The sequence below is a fragment of the Channa argus genome, chromosome 4 (genome assembly GCF_033026475.1).
Source record: "Channa argus isolate prfri chromosome 4, Channa argus male v1.0, whole genome shotgun sequence".
Classification (NCBI taxonomy): Eukaryota; Metazoa; Chordata; class Actinopteri; order Anabantiformes; family Channidae; genus Channa; species Channa argus.
In genome coordinates, this window is record NC_090200.1 from 16,553,028 (window position 1) to 16,574,908 (window position 21,881).

At 41.3% G+C, this 21,881-nt stretch overlaps 1 protein-coding gene across 11 annotated transcripts in view; it reads left to right on the forward strand.

The window, feature by feature from the left end:
- The first annotated feature begins 127 nt into the window (after window positions 1-127).
- The window catches only part of pclob (piccolo presynaptic cytomatrix protein b), a 56,783-nt gene continuing 35,029 nt past the window's right edge, over window positions 128-21,881 (forward strand). For 6 of the 11 annotated variants that reach the window (XM_067501246.1, XM_067501251.1, XM_067501250.1 and 3 more), the window contains exons 1-11: window positions 136-355; window positions 1,644-2,799; window positions 3,966-4,817; window positions 6,655-7,476; window positions 7,619-8,491; window positions 8,679-9,656; window positions 9,856-10,734; window positions 11,003-11,821; window positions 12,032-13,261; window positions 13,549-14,598; window positions 14,942-15,967. In XM_067501246.1, coding sequence (XP_067357347.1) covers window positions 1,876-2,799; window positions 3,966-4,817; window positions 6,655-7,476; window positions 7,619-8,491; window positions 8,679-9,656; window positions 9,856-10,734; window positions 11,003-11,821; window positions 12,032-13,261; window positions 13,549-14,598; window positions 14,942-15,967 — 9,453 coding nt within the window. In that variant the 5' untranslated portion in view covers window positions 136-355; window positions 1,644-1,875. Of the gene's footprint in view, window positions 356-1,643; window positions 2,800-3,965; window positions 4,818-6,654; window positions 7,477-7,618; window positions 8,492-8,678; window positions 9,657-9,855; window positions 10,735-11,002; window positions 11,822-12,031; window positions 13,262-13,548; window positions 14,599-14,941; window positions 15,968-21,881 lie in introns of all 11 variants that reach the window. The other 5 variants (XM_067501255.1, XM_067501256.1, XM_067501254.1 and 2 more) reach the window with 3 other exon arrangements.

Consider the following 21,881-nt stretch of genomic DNA (forward strand, 5'->3'; position numbering starts at 1 on the left):
TTAATGTGGGGAAGACAATGGGAAGTTTAATGGCATTTAAGCACATGTACTAGCTAAACGCAAAGCAAGTTCAAAATCAGTGAAGGCGTCCTCTAAGGCCCTCATCGCTGATTACACGTGGCTCCGGGGAAATAATCGCCTTGTCCCCTTTAATTTCAATTTCCGTGCGTGATATATATTGTGACCACCTGTCAGATGCTGCGCCTGCGCACTGGAGTGGGGGGGCGGAGTGGATGCTGATCGCTCTCTATCTGCTGCCCTGTGCCCTCCATCCCTCGGCGATAAGATAGACAGGGACAAGGGATATCTGAGGACATTTGGTGAGGATGGGGGGACAAAACTGCCTTTGATGAAGGTATAATTCCCGCATGTTCCCCTGTGAAACTGCGCTTCAGTGTTTGACATTGTGACCGTGGAGGGTGAAGGATGCTCGGCTGCAGAATGGGAGGAGATGATCGGGGGGACACGGAGCGGATAACAGATGGCATTTCTGGAGATGCCACCAATGACAGGGATTTAGTTGGGTTTCGTCGCTGATCCAGACCGGTTTGAAATACGTGTCTATGTATATTTACTACGAGGTTCCTGGTCAAGGGCACACAAGTAATGATGTTTTTTTTAATCCCTGCTCACCCGTGCGATCGAAGCTGTCATTACATCTTACCCTCTGCGGACTAAGATGTTGTCGGGTTTCTAGTGGTGCTTTTTTCCTTGGTTCCATCGTGGATGCATCCATTAAGCCACCGGTGAACCGTTGCTGCTAGTGAGCTGAGGGTAGTATTTGCCCAATCTGTCTGTTATATTTAGAATTGCTGATCGCGGGGCTGTGCTGCTCTTAGTGTTGCTTTTGTAAAGGAAAGTGTCAGAATTCGCTGCCATTGTAATATTTGATGCCCCCTACCCGGATGTGCCCGCAGTTTCTACAGAGAGAACGCCAGGTTTTCCGTGTTTATTCGTTTTGCTGCTGTGAAACAGATCCTGCATGGGATTTCTCACTCGGTGCACTTTGGGCAATGGATGCGTAAACACATCAGTGGGAGTCGAATTCGTTCAATTCTTCCTGTGATTGGGTTTGTAGTAGGCGAGTCTATTGAGAGTGGTAGCGGTCTCCGGTGTTGCACATTGCTCTGCATTGTGTTGCCGGCTGAAACCTCCGAGGTTTCTGGACGCTGTGATCAACAGAGCGGCTCTCACCGCTGTCCGCGGTCCTGAAAGCAACAGTCGGCGCACAGTAAATCAAAGGGAGGCTGAATCATTAATGAATTTCTGCGTATAGAGGCGGCGACCGCCATGGGAATCGTTACGTCTGGGATTCAAGCAAATTCACACGGAACTATGTCAAACAATTATAATGTATTCAAGTGGAACGTCCTCTGATTTAAAATATTGCAGTTTGTGGAATTAGATAATAAAAAACAGAACCTTTAAAAAGTTGACCACATGTAAAGCTTACCTAAAGTAAAACGCATCTCCTTTACTTCACATGCTGTTTTCATTTTGTGCACCAGACAACACATTGACTCAGACTACTGTAAATTTCACTTACAAATTCTCACACTTTCTTTCATTATCCCTTCTTCTTATCTTGCTCCTTGTAATCTCACACTTTCCCTCTCTTCCTCCTTTATTTCTCGCGCATTCAGGAAATCGGATATAAATGTTGAGCCAGAGGAGAGCCCAGAGAGCAGCAGTGGTAGCAGCAGTAGCAGCAGCAGTGGGGCTGTAGATGCCCTGTCTACACCTCTGGCCCCAGTCCCTCCCCAGGCCTCTGCAGGAGAGCCAGGACAGAGAGGAGACAGCCCCTGCTCTGACTCTGACAGTCCTGTAGATTCCAGCTCCTGTGAGGAGGAAGAGGAAAAGGAGGAAGACCCCAATATGTTTTCTTCTAAATTCCTTAGCGGGGCTGTGTCCTCTGCTGTCAATAAGTTTGGCTTATTTGGAGATGATGGGGAGGAAGATAAAAATCAGAAAGCACCTCCCCATCAGGTTGCAAAGTCATCTGCAGAACAGCAACCAGCAGGTCCAGGCAAAGGCTCTCAGCAGCCACAGGGAACTAAAAAATCTGGCCAGACCCCCCCTATGCAAAATAATCAACCCTCTCCTAAACAAGGATCACCCCAGCTTTGTAAGAATGGACAGGCTGCATCCCCAAGCAAGCCTGGTGGACAGCCATCTCATCCAAAAACTGAGACACAGCCTAAAGGTCCACTGCAGCAAGGCTCGCCAAATGCTGGAGCTCAACAACAGATTATGTCTAACACTAAGGTACAACCTGGGTCTCCAAAGCCATCGTCTCAACAACAGGTTCAAACTAAGACAGAGGTGCAACAACATGGGTTTGATAAGACTAATGCACAACAACGACAACTTGGCAATACTGGGGGGCAAGGGTCTACGAATATTGGGCCACAAAAAACTGGTTTACAGCAAGGATCACCGAAAGCAGGAAAAGAGCAGGGGTCACTAAAATCTGTCCAGCAACAACAGGGCTCATCTAAGGTGGAACAACAGCAGCAAGGCCTCAGGACTACGTCGCAGCAGCGGTCCTCTGATAAGCCTCAATCTCAGCAACAAGGCCCTAAAGGATCCAGCACACCTGGCCTGTTCCAGCCGGGGTCTTCATCACCAGGACAAACCAAAGCCGGACTTCACTCAAAAGCAGTAGCCAAGTCCCTTTGTCCTGTGTGTAAGACAACAGAACTTAATATGCATACCAAGGAACCACCTAACCATAAAAGCTGTACACACTGTAAAACTGAAGTGTGCAGCTTGTGTGGCTTCAGCCCTCCAGACTCAGAAGTAAGTATTGGCTCAGAATATTATCTCATAGGTATGCTTTGTTAAAACTACATGTGCCTTGGAAATTTTCCACATGTTGTCACGTTACAGCCACAAACGTAAATGTATAATATTGGTATTTTTGTGATATAGTAACACACACTAGTTTATAATTGTAATGTGAAAGGAAAATGATAAATGGTTTTCAAAATGTATTTATTTTATAAATAAATATCTAAAAAGTGTGTGGTGCATTTGCATTCAGCCCATTTTTGTAGAACCACCTTTTGTCAGTTGTTGTCCTGCTGGTGGCAGCATCATGTTCTGGAGATGCTTTACTTAGGCAGGGACAGGGAAGCTGGTCACAATTGATGGGAAGATGGATGGAGCCAAATGCAGGGCAATCTAGGAAGAAACCCTAAGCCAATCTAAGAAAACCCGAAGTCCGCAAAAGACTTGAGACAGGGGCAGAGGTTCAACTTCCAGCAGGACAACAACCCTAAACATACAGCCAGAGCTAAAATGGAATGATTTAGATCAGAGCATATTCATTTGTTAGAATGGCCCAGTCAAAATCCAGACCTAAATCCAGTTCAGTATCTGTGGCCAGACTTGAAAATTGCTATTCAGACACTGGAGACACTCTCCATCCAGTCTGACTAAGCTTGAGCTATTTTGGAAAGAAGAATGGGCAAAAGTTTTGTTTTCTAGATGTGAAAAGCAGGTAGAGACTTACCCTAAAAGTCTTGCCGCTGTAATTCAGGAAAAGTGGTTCTACAAAAATGGGCTAAATGGAATTGCACGCCACACTTTTTAGATATTTATTTGCAAAATAAATACATTTTGAAAACCGTTTATAATTTTCCTTTCACATTACAATTATCAACCAGTTTGTGTTACTCTATCACATAAAATCCCAATAAAATACATTTACGTTATTTGCTGTAATGTGACAAAACATAAAATAGTTCAAGGGGTATGAATACATTTGGAAGGTGCTGTACGATTTAAATAATCTATAGTAATTTACATATCATTCGCTGCAAATTTTTAATTGTCAGTCTTGTGTATCTTATCAACTATAAAATCATATGCCCAATATTTTAATATTTATATTATTATTACACCTTATTGCATTAATAACTTATCATTGATAAAATATATGTATGTTTTTATTTTGTGTTTAGGGGCATGAGTGGCTTTGTCTTAATTGCCAGATTCAGAGAGCACAAGGAACCTCTCAATCAGTGGGACCTTCCATGAAAATGCCTATGACCCACAAAGTTTCTGCTGCTCAACACCAGACATCATCCTCTGTTGCAGCTGTCAAACAAGATATGTCAGGACCAGACTCATCTCAGAAAATGCAGCTTACATCTGCAAAAGTGCCAGGCAAGGGTGAAGCTGCTGAAGGACCTGAAAGTAAAACACAGGCCAGCCCAGCATCTGTTCAAAAATTGACACCTGAGACTCAGAGAGCATCAAGGTCTCAAAAACCAGACAAGACTATTCACACTGAATCCAAGCTACCCAGTGCCACCCCAGCTCCCCAGCAAGAATCTGGAGGTTTATTTGGCTTTGGCAGTGCTAAAACTGGACCTGCAAAGCCTGAAGAGTCAGTGTCTGAGAAGATGTTTGGTTTTGGTTCCTCCATTTTCAGCTCTGCATCTAGTTTGATGGCGTCAGCCCATCACGATGAGCTTAAAACTACACCACCAGTTTCTCCCAAAATGCAGTCTAGAAAGGAGACCAAACCACTTTCTGTCGAAAAGTCAGATCAAGACAAGAAACAAGAGCAACCTAATCAGCCAAGAGCAAGTCCAGCAGGACAGGCCAAAGTGGATAAAACTCCATCAGGGACTCCATTTGCAGCCGCAGCTTCCCAAAGTGCTCTCAAAGCAGGCCAATCCACTTGTCCAATCTGTAAAGTCATGCTCAATACGGGCACCAAGGATCCTCCCAACTACAATACCTGCACTGACTGCAAATCTACTGTCTGCAACCAGTGTGGATTTAACCCCATGCCAAATGTTAAAGAGGTAGGATGATAAGAAGACTGAAAGCTACAAGTAGTGCCTCTTAAGTAGTTTTCATTTTGTTGTTTCGACATGTTAACACTCATTTAAATGAAGTGATAGCATAGTGTTGCATTATAGACTTATAGTCTAGTTCAGGGGTCTCAAACTCAAATAACCTGGGGGCCGCAGGAGGCAGAGTCTGGGTGAGGCTGGGCCGCATCAGGTATTCTACAAAAAAAGCCTTGTTAAAAAAACTAATCTTCTCAAACATCACTACTAACAGTTCTTTAACTTCAATGGGTTCTTCTGAACATGAACGGTTCTTCGGAACATGGCTTTTCGATACCAGGCTGTTCATTATCAGTTGGGACAGTGGGACACCATTGTTTATTTATTATATAAAACAATGGGATGCAACCATGGAGGCGTTATTTACTGGCTTTTATTTTCTATAATAACCCCGTGGATTCAGTGGCACGTCCTTGCCAACACCGATGTTCCGTTGACTATATATATATATATGTATATATAGGCGGGTAAGCCCCCGATGCGGTTCCAGCCTCACTCCGAAGCAGGACAGCGGACGAGTGGCCCCATCGGAGGTCCACTCCTCATTTCAAGCACAGTAAGAAGTAATAATTCTATGACGCTTATGTGATGTTACACGGGCGCCTCCATAGTTGTGCAATGTTTCTCTGCTTGCGTCAGGCCCGGCCGATGGCCCGCCCCCGGGAGCCATATACTCCACTGTGATTGGTAGGTTCGTTCAGCTCCAGCTTGCACAAAAAAGGAACCTTCCGCACACAATGCGGTAAAGTGCCATATAAAACTCGTGGGCCGCACTAACATTAAACTTTCATATCATCCTGCGGGTCACAAAATATCGTATCGCCGGACGCAATTGGCCCCCGGGCCGCGAGTTTGAGACAGATGACAGGGGCATAATTAATTGTTTTTTTCTCTGATGAACTTTCGTGAATAGATAAGTCACACCATTCATTCATTGTTCATTGAGGGTGCATCTGTTTGGGTGGGTAAAATGTCAGACGACTGTATAAAGACAAGGGCTTTAATACCATGTAAAAAAGCAACTACAAACACGTCTGGTGTTAATGTTTTTGCGTTTACTTTTACATCTCTTAAAAACTAAAAACAAAATGACTGTAACAAGTGATATAAATATGGCATTGCTTTTAGATGAAATTGTAAGAACATTGGTCCAAGTCTCTAGCTTATATGCTGTATTAAATTGTTGGAGCTTAGAGAAATAGATTTACCTTAAAAGTAAATTCAAAAACTTGATGGGGATTAACTTGTAGGGAATACCACACAGACATGCCAAATAGACATGGCATTTCCCAGGCTATCTGAAGCACAAATGACAAGAAACTTGATTCGGTAATTCAATTCACAGTTAGTAGGCTGCCTTGCCAAGGACTTTCCAAGGCTACTTGATCTTGTGATAAGCCTTAAACCAATGGCTAAAACAGTGGTGAACCTAGATCAGGAGTGAGAGATCATTCTGTGCATTTTGCAAGTGCTCTGTGAAAGTGGTTGTTGTAAATCTAAACCACAGAAGCTTTGTCATTTGCTTTATAATTTGTAAGTTAAACTAGTGGCAGTATAGTGTTAGTTATTTTTCAGAGGCTCTTTTTTACATTGCTGTGATAGCATAATGTGTTCATTCAATTATATTGTAAACATTTATTATTATTAAATTACACACAAACAGGCACCTTCAAAATACTGTGGTGAGACAAGGACTAAGCTGGAATTGTGTCTTTCTTATTTTTCTTCATTTGTGATTTTGTATTATTTAAACATATCCATCTATAATATAAATATGTGTTTTTTTAAGGGAAAGGAGTGGCTTTGTCTAAACTGCCAGGTGAAACGGGCTGCTAAAGAAACTGAACCTCAGAAACACACACATTTGGTTGATTCGTCGTTAAAAAAGACTAGTTCAGCACAGCCTGCATCACAAAAGACATCTCAACCAGGATCTCCCCAGAGGAAGATATCTACACCCGCAGCACAACCACCCAAGGCTGATGCTGCTAAAGGAATAGCGAGTCATACACAAGACAGCACAGTTCCTGGTCAGAAAATCCCTCAGGAGAGTCAGAAGGCAGGTCCTCCAAAACAACCAGATCACACAACCCAACCTGCACAAAAGCAGGTAAATGCCACGGCAGCTACACAGCAAGAATCTGGAGGCTTCTTTGGTTTTGGTGGACCTAAAGGTCAGACCGATGCTGCAAAGCCCACAGGGTCAGTTACTGGGAAGATGTTTGGTTTTGGTTCCTCCATTTTTAGTTCTGCATCCACTTTGATTTCCTCAGCTGTTCAAGATGAATCCAAAACTACACCACCAGTTTCTCCCAAAATGCCTGCACCAAAGGACTCCAAATCCCCCACTGCCAAGAAATCAGAACAGGATAAGAAGCCAGAACAACCACAGCAGGCAAAGGGTTCCCCATCAGTACAGCCAAAAGTGGAAAAACCTCCAGCAGAGCCACCAAAACAAGCATCAGCTTCAGTGGGAAAGTCTACCTGTCCTCTCTGTAAACTCCCACTCAATGTGGGTTCTAAAGATCCTCCCAACTACAACATTTGTACAGAGTGCAAAATCACAGTCTGTAGTCAATGTGGATTTAATCCAATGCCAAATGTTAAAGAGGTAAGATTCCTGTAGAATATTTACTTAGAAAAGTATTTTTACACTACATTTTTTTTGTTAATAATACATGTAATAATTTGTTAGAAGTAAATACTTTCAACAACAACACTAATCATATTATTACTTATTGACTCTACTATAGGTGAAAGAGTGGTTATGTCTAAACTGCCAGATGCAGAGAGCACTAGGAGCATCTGAGCCTCCTGGAACTCCCCTGATGAAACTACAAGGCTCACCAAATAAAGGCACTGACCCTGCCAAAACCCTAAAAAAGGAAACTCTCCAACTAGATAAACCTCAAAAGAAAGACATTCCACCTACTGAATCTAAAATCAAGACCTCTGCACCAGGCTCCCCTCAGAGGAAACTACCAACAGATCAGTTGGCAAATTCTGAAGTCATGAAAGGACCAGAGAGTAAGAAACAGGTCAGTCCAGCTCCTTGTCAGAAATCCCCACAAGATGTCAGGAAAATAGGTCCTCAGAAACAACCAGAACAGACAAGTCAAACTGGAGTTAACACTACCTCAAATACACAAGGGGAATCAGGAGGATTCTTTGGATTTGGCAACAATAAACCTCAACTTGATGCTCCAAAGCCTGCTGAGTCAATGGGTGGAAAGATGTTCGGCTTTGGTTCTTCCATTTTCAGTTCTGCATCCACTTTAATAAACTCAGCTGTCCAAGATGAATCAAAACCAGCAACACCAGTTTCTCCCAAGATGCCTGCCAAATCGCCTCTTGTTCAGAGAAAAGAGAAGGAGAACAAATTACAGCAAGCCAAGCAGCAAAATATCTCTCCTTTGCTACAAGCCAAAGTAGAAAAAGCTCCATCAAATTCTTCAAAGGATGCTGCTCCCCCAGATATTACCAAGACAGGACAATTTACTTGTCCCCTCTGTAAGGTGGAACTTACCATTGGCTCCAAGGAACGTCCCAACTACAAAAACTGCACTGAATGCAAGAACACAGTCTGTAACCAATGTGGATTCAATCCAATGCCTAATGTGTCAGAGGTAATACAAGCAAAAATCCCCCAATTTAACTTCTCAATACAATGAAATATATAATAATGACAGGTAAAAGTAACATTCCCATAACTGAATAGAGATACACCATAAACTCTGTAGGGTCTATATTCTGACAAAGTCAAGTGTTGTAAATGTTTACTATTTTAATCTAGCATTTTCCTTTCTTTTCCAGGTAAAAGAATGGTTATGTTTGAACTGTCAAATGCAGAGAGCTCTTAGTGCCTCTGAACTCACAGGACCTCCAATGAAAACACAAGGTGCAGTTGAAAAGATTTCTCCTTCGGTTGTACATTCAAAGATAACACCTACTAATCAAGAGGAAACTGTAAAGAAAGACTTATCGAAATCTGACACATCTCTAAAGATGGAGCCTCAAATGGCTGACACACTGCAACAGAAAGGGATCGTCCCATCAGGTTTTCCTCAGAAGACCGAGCCTACAGTAGTAACAAAGACAGCTAAGAACACTAAGGAACCAGAAAGTGACACACAGGCTAACTTAACTCCTGGACAGAAAAATCCTCTTGCTCTCCCTGGGCTATCAGGTTCACAGAAACCAACCGATCAGGCAAATAAACCAGTAGCAAAGCAGAGTAAGGTCAGCCAAGACTCACAGGACGAGCCAGGAAGTTTGTTTGGCACAGGTGGTCCTAAAACAGCACCTAATGCTTCTAAAACAACAGAGTCAGTGTCAAGGAAGATGCTAGGCTTTGGTTCCACCATTTACAGTTCAGCATCCACATTAATATCATCAGCTGTTCCTGAGGAATCACAAACTACACCACCAGGCTTGCGTAAAATGTCTGCTCCAGCACAAGTGTCTCCCAAGTTGTCAGCTGTGCCCAAGATTTCTCCAAAAAGTACACCAACAATTTCTCCCAAAATGTCGCCAGCACGAGAGCCAAAAACAGATACCCAAAAGCCAAAGGAGAAGAAGAAAGAAGAAGAATCCCACCAGAGCAAAGAAGACGCAGCCCCATCGCAGCCACCAAAAGCAGAAATACCTCCTAATATGGGAAAAGCCTCATGTCCATTGTGTAAGGTTGAACTTAACATCGGCTCCAAGGACCCTCTGGACTACAACACCTGCACTGAGTGTAAGACCACTGTCTGTAACCAGTGTGGTTTTAACCCCATACCTATAGGAGAGGTAAGTTAAGAAATATACAATCTCAACATCCTAATTATATTTTGTATCCATTTACACTCCATTTGATTTAGTACATTTAAATTTATATTGATCTGTCACCTCTGTTTCATTTACCTCTTTTTTAGTTTTAAAGAGTTGATGAATTGTTGTCATTTGTTATTCTAAAGCAACATATAACCATATAACTACTGTTTTTTAGGTAAAAGAGTGGCTATGTCTTAACTGTCAGATGAAAAGAGCTCTTGGGGTATCTGAGCCTCCAGGACCTCCCACAGTGAAGCCCAAAACATCACCCAGTAAATTTCCTTTACCTGCTGCAGCCCAGTTAAAGGATTCTTCCAAACTGACTACTCCTCAAAAGAAAGACGATTTAGGCCCTACTGTACCAGCAAAGACATCGGAACCAGTTTCACCACAGATGAAACCATCAGGCATAACCAAAGCCACTACTATACCACTGAAACAGGCCAGCCCAGCAACTGATCATAAAAAAACACAGGAAAGAGAAAAGAGAGGTCAGAATAAGCCATTAGATCAGGCAAGCCAACCTACACGTAAGCAGAGTAATGTCACTCTAGCAACACAACAAGAGTCAGGAGGATTCTTGGGCTTCAGTGGTACTACATCTCACTCAGCTTCTGCAAAGCCTGCAGAGACAGTGAGTGGGAAGATGTTTGGCTTTGGTTCTTCCATCTTCAGTTCTGCATCTACTTTGATAACCTCAGCTGTTCAGGATCAGCCCAAAACAACTCCACCAGTTTCTCCCAAGATGTCCCCTGCAAAAGAGATTAAATCCCCTGTTGTCCAGAAGCTGGAGCACCAGAAGAAATCAGAGCCACCTCAGCAGACAAAGCCACCTCAATCCGAACAGGCTAGAGTGGGTAAAGCCCCATCCGAGCTGCCAAAAACTGTAGCAGCATCCCAAGTATCTTCCAAACAAGGCCAGTCTACCTGTCCACTCTGTAAGACTCAACTCAATATGAGTTCCAAGAATTTACCCAACTACAACACATGCACCAAATGTAAGAACACTGTCTGTAACCAGTGTGGATTCAACCCAATGCCAAATGAAACAACGGTAAGACTACAGCAAACTTTCTTTTATTACAATAAAACAAAACAAAAAATGTTGATTCAAAAATTATTTTTTGTGTCACAAAGAGGTGCATCATTTTGTTCAAACTCTGCATGTCCTTGCTAATTATTTAATGATCTTAATAGCCATAAAACGCGCACTGTCACAACTAAAACTGAAATAAAACTGAAAAATCCCACTCACTTGTAAATGTATAACGTAATAATAAGCAGACTACTTAACAGTATATAATGAATGCCTTTATTTCCAGCTGAAGGAGTGGTTGTGTCTGACATGCCAGATGCAGCGTGCACTAGGAACACAGCCCCCAGGAATCACTTCTGTCACCTCCAAGATACCTGCAGACCCCGATAAGAAAGATATCAGTAGGACAACTGAACACGAAAAGAAAGAGTCAGCAGTACCACACATACCTCAGAGCAAACCATCTCTTACAGCACAGCCGGCTATAGCTGATGCTGGTAGCAAGCCAGATGGGCAGAAACAGGCTAGCCCAGGTCATTCTCAGAAAATGCCACAGGGTCCCCAGAAAATCACAGGTCCTAAAAATGTACCAGATCAGACAAGGCAAACTGAAAGAAAGCTCAGTAATGCAACACCAGTGACACAGCAAGAGTCAGGAGGATTCTTTGGTTTTGGTGGTGGTCAAAGCCAACCTGATGTTGCCAAACCAGCAGAGTCAGTGTCTGGAAAGATGTTTGGCTTTGGTTCCTCCATCTTTGGTTCTGCATCCACCTTGATTAGCTCAGCTGTTCAGAATCAGCCCAAGACCACTCCACCAGTTTCTCCCAAATTGTCAACAGTGAAAGAGAAAAAGTCCCCTGCCCTGCAGAAGAAAGAAGAGCAGAAAAAAACGGAACAACTACAGCAGACCAAGACAACCCCATTGGTAGAGACCAAAGTGGAAAAAGGTCCATCAGTGCATCCAAAGGATGCAGCTTCCTGTCCACTCTGTAAGACTGAGCTCAACATGGGATCTAAGGATCCCTCTAACTACAATACCTGCACGGAATGCAAGAACACTGTCTGCAATAAGTGTGGATTTAACCCTGCACCAAATGAATCAGAGGTACGTGGGAATCACTGAATATGTACACTATGTATTGATTGTTCTACATATTTATTATATACTAAAAACATATTGTTTAAGAACAACAAAATGATGTTGTTCTGTATTTCAAATAAAATGTTAAAAGCAATACATTTTAATTTTATAGTTTTTATGCCATAGTCTTTAATTTTATGTAATGCACTTACTCAAACTATGGTTTTCCCACAGATGAAGGAGTGGCTGTGTCTGACTTGTCAGATGCAACGAGCTCTTAAGGCAATGGAATCAGTTGAGCCTCCACTGATGAAACCCCAGGGATCACCCAACAAATTGTCTACATCTGCTGCTGATTTAGAAGAAACCACTGCCAGTCAAAAGAAAGACGTTATTTCAGCAGAAACAGCAAAAGACAAAAAACAGGGCAGTCCAACACCAAGTGAACTACTAATGAAAGAAGAATCCCTACTTCAAATAGGTCAGACATCAACCTCTGCTTTACAGCCTGCAGAAGAGACTGCAGGTACTGTTTCAGCTCCAACAACCGAAGAGAAAACTAGTTTACCACCTACCGATGATGTTTCAATCTCCACAACCTCTCCTACAAAAGAGATTACAGCTGCAGTTTCAGACATAAGTAAACCACTGCCTGCTCAAGAACCCCAGGTTAGCACATCTACTAAAACTTCTCTCCAGGAAAAAAAGGATCTCTCTTCACAAATACCCTCTGCAATCAAAAAAGCATCAGAGAAGAATGAGGAGACAGCTGAAATAATTCAGAAATCAATTAATCAACTTATCGATTCCTCTGCTGAAGTCCAGCCAAAACAAGCCCTCAACAAATACTCCAACACTGTTGAAAGATCACTTACTACAACTGCAACTGAAGCAGCACAACCAGCAAATGAAGAATCACATGGTTTATTTAGCTTTGGAAGTCCTAAATCTCAGCGTGCTGCCTCAATAGCCACTGAAGCTGTGAGTGGGAAGATGTTAGGATTTGGTTCATCTCTTTTTAGCTCAGCATCGGCCTTGATAGCATCTGCAGTTCAGGATGAGTCCCAAACAACACCACCAAGTTCCCGCAAAATGTCTGCCCCAGCACAGTTCTCTGAAAAGATGTCTCCAAAGTCCAGCCCCCCAGTTTCTCCGAGGATGAGCTCAACAAAGGAGGCCAAAACGCCTGGTGCTCCAAATCCACACCTAGAGAAGCGATCAGACCCAACTCAGCAGGACCACGTTCCTCCATCAAAACAAACCAAAGGGGATAAAATTCCATCAGATCCTGCAAAAGCAGAAACTTTGCAAACTTCTCATAAAGTGGGTCAGCCGACCTGCCCACTCTGTAAGATGGAACTTAACATGGGCTCCAAGGATCTACCCAACTACAACACCTGCACTGAATGCAAAGCCATTGTCTGCAACAAATGTGGATTTAGTCCCATGACAAATGTGGCAGAGGTAATTAAATAACCAAACACCCTGTAAATGTTTTCGCTGATCATTTCGGTCAGCAGAAAATTTTATAAATTCATATCTGATATATTGTATATTGAATCATATCTTTCAAAAAATACTGTAATATTGATCAACTGTAATTATATTTTATTTATATCTCTTTTATCAAATAAACAAAAACAAAGGATGTGTTTGAACTAACTGATGAAAATAGTTTTTTAGTGTTTTCTGTGTTTTGAAAACAAAATAATAAAAAATAATTTTATTCATGTTTTGTGTTTGTTTCTCAGGAAAAGGAGTGGCTTTGTCTTAACTGCCAGATGCAGAGAGCACTTGGAGCATCTGAACCACCAGGTCTTCCCCTAATAAAACCACAACCATCAACAAGCAAAGATATCCCTGCCACCACACAAAAGAAAGAAACACCAATGGCAGTTGTTCAGGAAGACATCGCTAAACCAGTAATGCCCAAGCATGAGCTTGGTAATTTTGCTACAACCAAAGAACCTGGATCATTAGCCCCTAGTTCGCCAACAGAGAAAGTTACCTCTACGGCTGCTACGTTGCCAGACAAAACAGCTTCATCCACTATCAGAAACATTATTGATTCCCTGGCTTCACAGAAGCCATGCGAAGAGACATCCAAAGGGCAACCTGATGCACCCAATCAACAGTCTTCAAAACCTGTGACTGCTATTACTAAATCCACTGCTCCACCAGATATAGAAGCAGCAAACCCACCCCTCACAAAGCCTTCAAAAGCTGGAATTTCGCCAGCCAAATCTGCACCACCAGAAGCCCAGCCTGCAAAACAGGAGTCAGGAGGGTTCTTTGGATTTGGTGGACCTAAAACCCAGCCTACAACAGCAAAGTCTGCGGAGTCAGTGAAAGGAAAGATGTTCGGTTTTGGGACGTCATTCTTAAGCTCTGCATCAACTTTGATAACATCAGCTGTCCAGGACGAACCTAAAACTACACCACCAATTCCACGTAAGATGTCAGCTACGGGCCATGTCTCACCTAACACTACACCCCTTCACCCTCCTAAAACACACCCTGCTAAGGACACCAAGCCACTTGCTGAACAGAAAACCGAGGAGAAGAGACCAGAGAAACAGCAAGATAAGACTCCTTCAGCAGTACCAGCAAAAGTAGATAAAACTCTGTTTGCAACAGCAGACAACCAAGGAGCTTTAAAAGCAGATCAGTCCATCTGTCCATTATGTAAGGTGGAACTCAACTTGGGGTCGAAAGACCCTCCCAACTACAACACCTGCACTGAATGCAGGACTACTGTTTGCAACCAGTGTGGGTTTAATCCAATGCCAAATGTGGCAGAGGTATGTAACGACTTCTGCTTTTATTAGACTTGCTATTATTTTAAAGAAGAAGTGAATGAATAATGTTTAACAGTCAACACACTGCTAATGCTGATTTTGCTGTTGATAATTGCTAGAGTTTTAATATAATGCCACAGTCTGTCAATGAAAAATATGTCTTGAGAAAAGTTTGTTGATCTATTATCTTATCCTACTTGTATTACTAACCTACTTACCTACCAAGCTATAATCTTCAAGTTGAAAATTGTATATATGCTGCTTGTTGGTTTTTCTATCAAAACACTTGAGTTGTTACTTGTTTTGTAAGAATGATATATATTCAGGTATTTTTTTTTTAATTCAGGTAAAAGAATGGCTTTGTCTGAACTGCCAGATGCACAGAGCCTTGGGAGCATCTGAGCCCACTGGACATCCTGTCGTGAAACCACAGTCCTCCCCAAGCAAGGTTGCCATACCGTCTGCCCCTAAACAGAATGAAATGCTGGCAATAATCCAGAAAGAGAAACCTAAAGAGTCTACAGCAGTCAAAACAGACATCACACAAGCAATTCCGCACAAAAAAGAAACTGCCAAAGTTGAGGCCCCATTGCCAGCTACAGTCCAAATGGTGGATGCATCACAACAAGGTTCTGTCCAAAAGACACAAGTTCTTTTAGCTACTAAACAAGGACAGGCCCAAGATGTGGCTCGTGAGCAGCAGTCTGCTGGAAAAACTCCACAAGTACAGCTTTCTCAAACTACAAAATCCGAACTCAAGGCAGTTCTGGCAAAACAAGACGTTGCAAAATCACCACAGCAGCCTTCCAAACATGCAACACCTGCTGCCAAATCTGCACCAACACCCTCTCAGTCTGCAAAACAGGAGTCAGGAAACTTCTTTGGATTTGGCAGTCCTAAAACGCAAACTCCTGCAAAGTCTGCTGAGTCAGTGACTGGAAAGATGTTTGGTTTTGGCTCCTCTATCTTCAGCTCTGCAACTACACTGATAACCTCAGCTGTTCACGAGGAGCCTAAAACTACACCACCCACTCCACGTAAGATGTCCACTACAGCTGGCGTCGCTCCTAAAACTACACTTCCAGTTTCTCCCAAGATGGCCCCTGCAAAGGAGGCGAAACCACCAACTGTGCAGAAAGTTACACAACAGACTAAGCCTGTTCCATTAGCACCGGCCAAAGTAGAGAAAACACCACCAGAGGGCCTAAAAGTAACCCAAGTTACTCCTAAAGCAGGCCTGTCCACCTGTCCAATCTGTAAGGTTGAACTCAACATGGGCTCCAAGGATCCTCCCAATTACAATACCTGCACTGAATGCAAGAATACAGTCTGCCATCTTTGTGGGTTTAATCCCATGCCTCATTCAGCAGTGGTAAGAGCAAAAAAATCCTTATTTAACATCAGTTTGTTTTTTGTTTTGTTTTTTGTAGTTTTGGCTTTATTTTGTTCCCTTATAATTTGACTGTTTTCTCCTCTCAGCTGAGTTATGTTCACTTGACAGGAGTTATTATAACAATTTGTGTTACTGGGCTGTTGTGAGGGCACCAGTTCTGGCTACTCATGTCTAATAGATGGGTCTGCATCTTCTGGGTAGAAGGCAATCAAAATCAATCACCGGCAACAAACATATCGCACCGTAATCAGTCACACAAGCCAGACGGCACACAATACATACAAAATGATTTTGCTAAGACAAATGTAAAGAATGTGGTGGGAGCTTGCTTGAACAGTGTGGGTGAACTTTATGAACCTAATTTATATAATATATTTTAATTATTGATATACTTAGAGAGATCCAACAGAAAATTTAAATTCAAGCTATATGTGAGCTGGCTGTTGTCGCTGTCCCTCCACTGGAGTGGCTCGAGTGATTACATAACGGCTCATGGGAGGAGTACTTCAGCAGACCGGCGGCACTGAAAATGTATTAAAGTGATTGACTGTTGTGCAACAGCATTAGTGGAATGGGATCTGTTGCCATAGCAGACCAGGAACCAGGGAATCTACAGCCTCCATGAGAGATGTGAGATGGCAAAGCCCTGTGATATGCCAATAAGCAGAGGTGAAACTGATTCATTCGAACACAACACAGTGCAGTATATTAGAGCATCAGACATTTTGTTTTAGGCCGTCTGCTGATCAGTTGCTCTATGTAATTCAACAGCATTCCTAATATCTTATGCTCTAATGCTTTTTAAATCACTTTTTTTTGGCTGAATATCTCACATTTCCAGTCTTGCAAAAACTTAATGTCTTAAATAACATGTTATGTTTTATCAGGCCCGTCTAGAATAATCTGAAAACACTTAGGGCTTTTTTTACTTCTATTTATTTATGATATAGCACTAGGCTGCAAGCTATAAGGGGTTAAGTTATTTTACTGATACTTGTTCTTATACTCTCGATGCATGAGTTCCAAACATGAGCTAATTTCCATAGTGGCTGCATGAATGTGACCATTGTTTGACTGACATGCTCAAACCGGTGCATTATTGAGGAGAAATAAGAATGAAAGAGATGTGGCTTTTATGCATTTGACACTTTAACATTTTGTGTGGATACCCGAGAGGGAAAAGAGCCTCAGGTTAGAGGATTGATGGTGGAAGGGAGAAGCAAGGATCATTGTTGCTGTGCGTACTACGCAGATTTATTCCCCCTACTAGCTGAGGAAAACAGAAATAGTTTAGCGTTAACACAAATGGATGGGATGAGCCACCATATGTATTGCTGTCCTACTTTAACTAAAGGGGCTGTGCCTACCAGTTGTTTATCATGACTACAGCATGTGTCGCTTTTCAGTAGAGGAGCAGAAAGGACTGCTTTTAAAATATAAAAAGGACTTGTATAGTTCAAAAGCAAAATAGGCCACTTTAGTTAATGTGAGGCCTAACAGCAAGTCTTCCCTTTTTTTCCTTTTGCATCTTCTGCTTCACCTGATTCCATTAAAAGCCTGGTAGTGAATGTTGTCTGATAAGTAGGACGCACATGTGTCATCCTCTGCCACTTAAAGCTTTTTGTGCCACAGGAGATTAAGTGATTGATAGTTCTTCAGATACGTCCGTTAGTCTTCATCGTATATTTTGTCACAAGATATTAGCTCATTAAAAAATAGTAAAATTGTGCCTATAATGAAGGATAAAAGCTAACATTTTGCAAAGGCTCTATTACAAACATTCATGGCAAGATACATTATCTCTGGCATACAGGCCTCACAGAGAGGACCCTTACATATGCATCATAACACTTTTGAAGTATTTTAATTTGCCCAAAAGGTTTTTTTTAGTTTCATTACACACACCAGGTCTGAGTGTAGTATGTGTTCTGCTGTAGACCAGGAAACTCTAGACAGTTACCCCCAGGAAAAGGGAGAGACAACCCTTGGGGCATATAGTAACAGTGTTACAACAAACACTGTGAGGAGAGACCATGCTCTCTTACTGCATTGTTTTAGCAGACTTGCTTGGAAGCTATTATTGGGCTATCAGTGAAAAAAGTTGGTAGTTCCATTCTTTAGTTCTAATAGTTCATTGCTGGAAGAACAAATGGGTAAACGTGTGCTCTCCTCCTCCAGGTTTAATATCAGCAGCTAAGACCAACAATAACGTGCAGTGCACTCTTGTCTGTCGTGGTCACGTGAGCTAACGTTACAGTCAGTGGTCAGTGAATCTCTTGGACTGTGTGTGTTTTGTGCTTGTGCAACTTCCTGCCTGTCAAAAGCTGGACTTAAACAGAAATATTTATTATGTTTAACAAATGCCAATGCACATTTTGTGTTAATAAACTGTAGATCAAAAAATGTAATCATGTTGCACATGAACAAGCGTTAATGTGCACATGCGCACAATACAACTCAAGATTTCCAGCAGTGGAGACCAGTCCAGACAAGTATAATGGGAACATATAATAATTTTAAAACAAGACAAGCCATACTAACAAAATATATTACAATTACAAAAATATAAAGGAAATCTAGGGGATCCAGTTGCATGGGTCGTATACAACTGATAAAAATATTAATAGTATTGTTATTTTATGTAGGTGCTCTGGTTTGGTTCATCAGTAGAGAAGAGGCTGACTAATTACTCAGCATAGACTGATCCCAATCCAGTATTAGCCAGTACTGACACATACTCAAATACAGTCATCTTTGCTAACAATTAGGTGTTAGGTGTGGCAATGTGGGGGATTTACCAGCTCTGCGTCAGAGTCTACAATGGATTCATAACTAAGCTCACTGCTCAGGATTTTCTGTTAGGTTGAAATGACTACATTTTTTGAATAGGATAGAGGATTGACATCTCTGCTGAGGCACTTACTCCTCAACCTGAATAAATTCCCTGAATTCCATATCACGATTTCAAAACATACCATGGCTTTCTGTCAGATATGAAGATTTGTTTACATTCCTTCATGTGTCTCTACTGTATCTGCCTTCTGTTTATGCCACACCCGCTCCCTCCATCTTCCACCCCAATCTTGACCCCATTGTATCCTGTCATTAAAGGGAACTGCACTGCACTGCAACTCTGCACTCTGCTTATTGCAGATTAGTGGGCCAATGTTCTCTATTATCGGAGGGCTTGATGCATGAGGAGTTCTGCTCCGTGAGGCCTTTTCAAAGCCAAGTATATTAGCCAGCTACAGCTTGTGCCAAAGGAATCTGCCAGAAAATCAATACTAAACTTACCAGCTCCAGTATTAACAGCAGGAAACCACTGAAGAGAAGCTGAAAAATAGTGATGAAGTCCACAGCTCAAAGGTCATTCCCTCAATCTAACTACCATGAAATAAAAAATTTAGGACCATCTGGAAACACACTGACTGGTGAAAACATGTGTCTATACAAATATTACAAACTCAGTAGAATACAGTATGATTTGAGTGAAAATGTGAACAATACACTAATATGTGAATAATGTGTTGTTTTCTGAGGTGTTGAATAAATGCAGCATCTTTTTTGCTGTACTGAGAAATTCTTTATAAATTCTTTATATTATACTGCCGTATAATATAAAGAATTTATATTATACAGCAGATCTAGCCTTTTGCAGCACACCTGTGTGTCAGAAGCATCAGTTGCAAACTACTGTCACTGTAATGGTCTGGTAAACCTGTTCATAGGCTAGTTGTGGGGAGCAGCCTCTCCCACAGCTCTCTGCTTGGGGCTGCTGCTCTTTACTCGTAAAACAGATTTAATTAAACAAAAGGATGATGGCGACTTTCCAACCTTGTGCTCTGATTTGATCCATAGCTGTGAGACTGTGTGGCTGTGCAGTGCTTGAGAGGAATGTTATGGGATCATGGTCCCTTTGATTACTGGGATGTGTTGATTTGTTGGTTTTTTTAGCCTATAAAAGAAAATGAAAAGATGCACCTTTTACCTCACATCATAACTACTCTGTCCATCTGTCATTTACTAGAGCAAAGAAAAAATGTCATACTGAGATATGGGCTTGTGCAATGCCAGCATCTAGAGATGTGTGAGGAGAAAGGTGATAGACTGCAGCAGGGGGAGAATACAATAGACCATCAGAAAGATTCAGAAATTAATGGCGGTGGCTCAGCCATCTGTGAAGAGTGCTGTTTGATCTTTCTCCATCAGCCTTTCCTCATAGGCCCTTTCAAGGTTATCCTGTTAGAGGCAAGCATGAAATTATTGTCAACTTGTGTTTATCTCATGTGCAGCTATGGCTGAAATTGAATGTAAGTTAATTAGATTTGCATTAAGATTTGTGTACTTAGAATAAAACAAGGAGCTAATCAATGTTTACCTTTTTATATTTATCTATTCATTACATATATTATATTTAAAATATAAGATAATATAAGATGATCAGAGAGCTGGAGTTTGTATCATTTCTGTGGTTTCAGAAATTACATGATTTTGCTGATTACCATATGTGACAGGATAACTTTCCTTGTTAGCTTGTTATTATATCCTGCAAGCCTTACATAGAAGGACACAATGTGTTTTAATTATATCACTGACAGATGTTTAAGGCAGACTTCTGAGAATTACAGATTTGCTATTTAACAAAAATAAAATAAAATAAAAAAGATCCTTCTGCTGAATTTTTTTCATCTCAGTGTCTTTAACAACTACTGATTCTGCAATGAAAAAAGCTTTGGCTTTTATGTAAACCCATATGATTAGGTAACTTTAATGGTAAAAATCTTGTGAGGTTGAGCTTGTTTTAGGATTACATGAAAGTAAGGTTTAAATGATTTATTGGTTTACAGCAATCTGCATCCACATCATGCACTATGCTGATGAGGCTTTGTTGGTTACTGTTAGGAACAAACAGGATTATCATATTCCTGAACTGAATAAAAGAATTACATTAAATCGAATACAGTCAGTTCTCCTTACTTTTAGAATTTAACACTACACAATATGTTTTTATGCTCTCACTAGCTGTTATTCTGTTTGGTGTGATGATTTTTCACTCAGTGAAAAACAATTGCATGCAAATCATGATTTTGTTGCAAGGTTGCTGTTGCCCAAGTCAGAATAAGACATAAGCAATTACTTTTTCAGCCCATATGCAGTAATTTCTACCTAATATCCTTTTAGCTCTAAGTAATTTTTGTATTTAAATAACTTGCAATGGGAAGTTTAAAGCAACAACTAAAATAAATTATTCTTAGTTGCACAAATACCTATATACACATGAAGATCTTGTATTACTGTTTCCTTAACCCTTTTGTATAGAAATATGACCCCAACACTACAGGTCTTAGCAATGTAATAGTTTTTTTGGGCCAAAGATAAAATGTCCATTATAGCTGGATTGTAGGAACAGGCCTAATCCAGAATGAGACACAAGAAACATTACATCGCATACAAAGCTTAAGTCAGAGCATTAATTCATCATGCTAATTTTAAAGACAATGTTGGACACAATTTGTATGTTTAGAGACACATATGCTCTTTGTTAGAGCATGTTTTTTAACAGATGCTTTGAATATACTGAATTCATGATGATATGATGATCAGTATTTATGAAAACTAAATACAACTTCAAGGTGCCCCAACCCGATGAGCCATGATAGCAGAAAATGTTTGGTACATAAAATGTAGAGCATTGGAGAAGAGTTGAGTAATGTATTTTAATTCATATAAAGTACATAAACATCATGTGTGCATGTGGCCATTGTGGTTCAAAAGATGGATTAAATACAGTAAGTTAGGGTTCTAGTAACTTAACACATGGACAAAGTGTATGTGTGTGATGTTATCTCCTCCTCTGCTCTGTATATAAGAACTGCTCTCCCTGGCTCTGCAG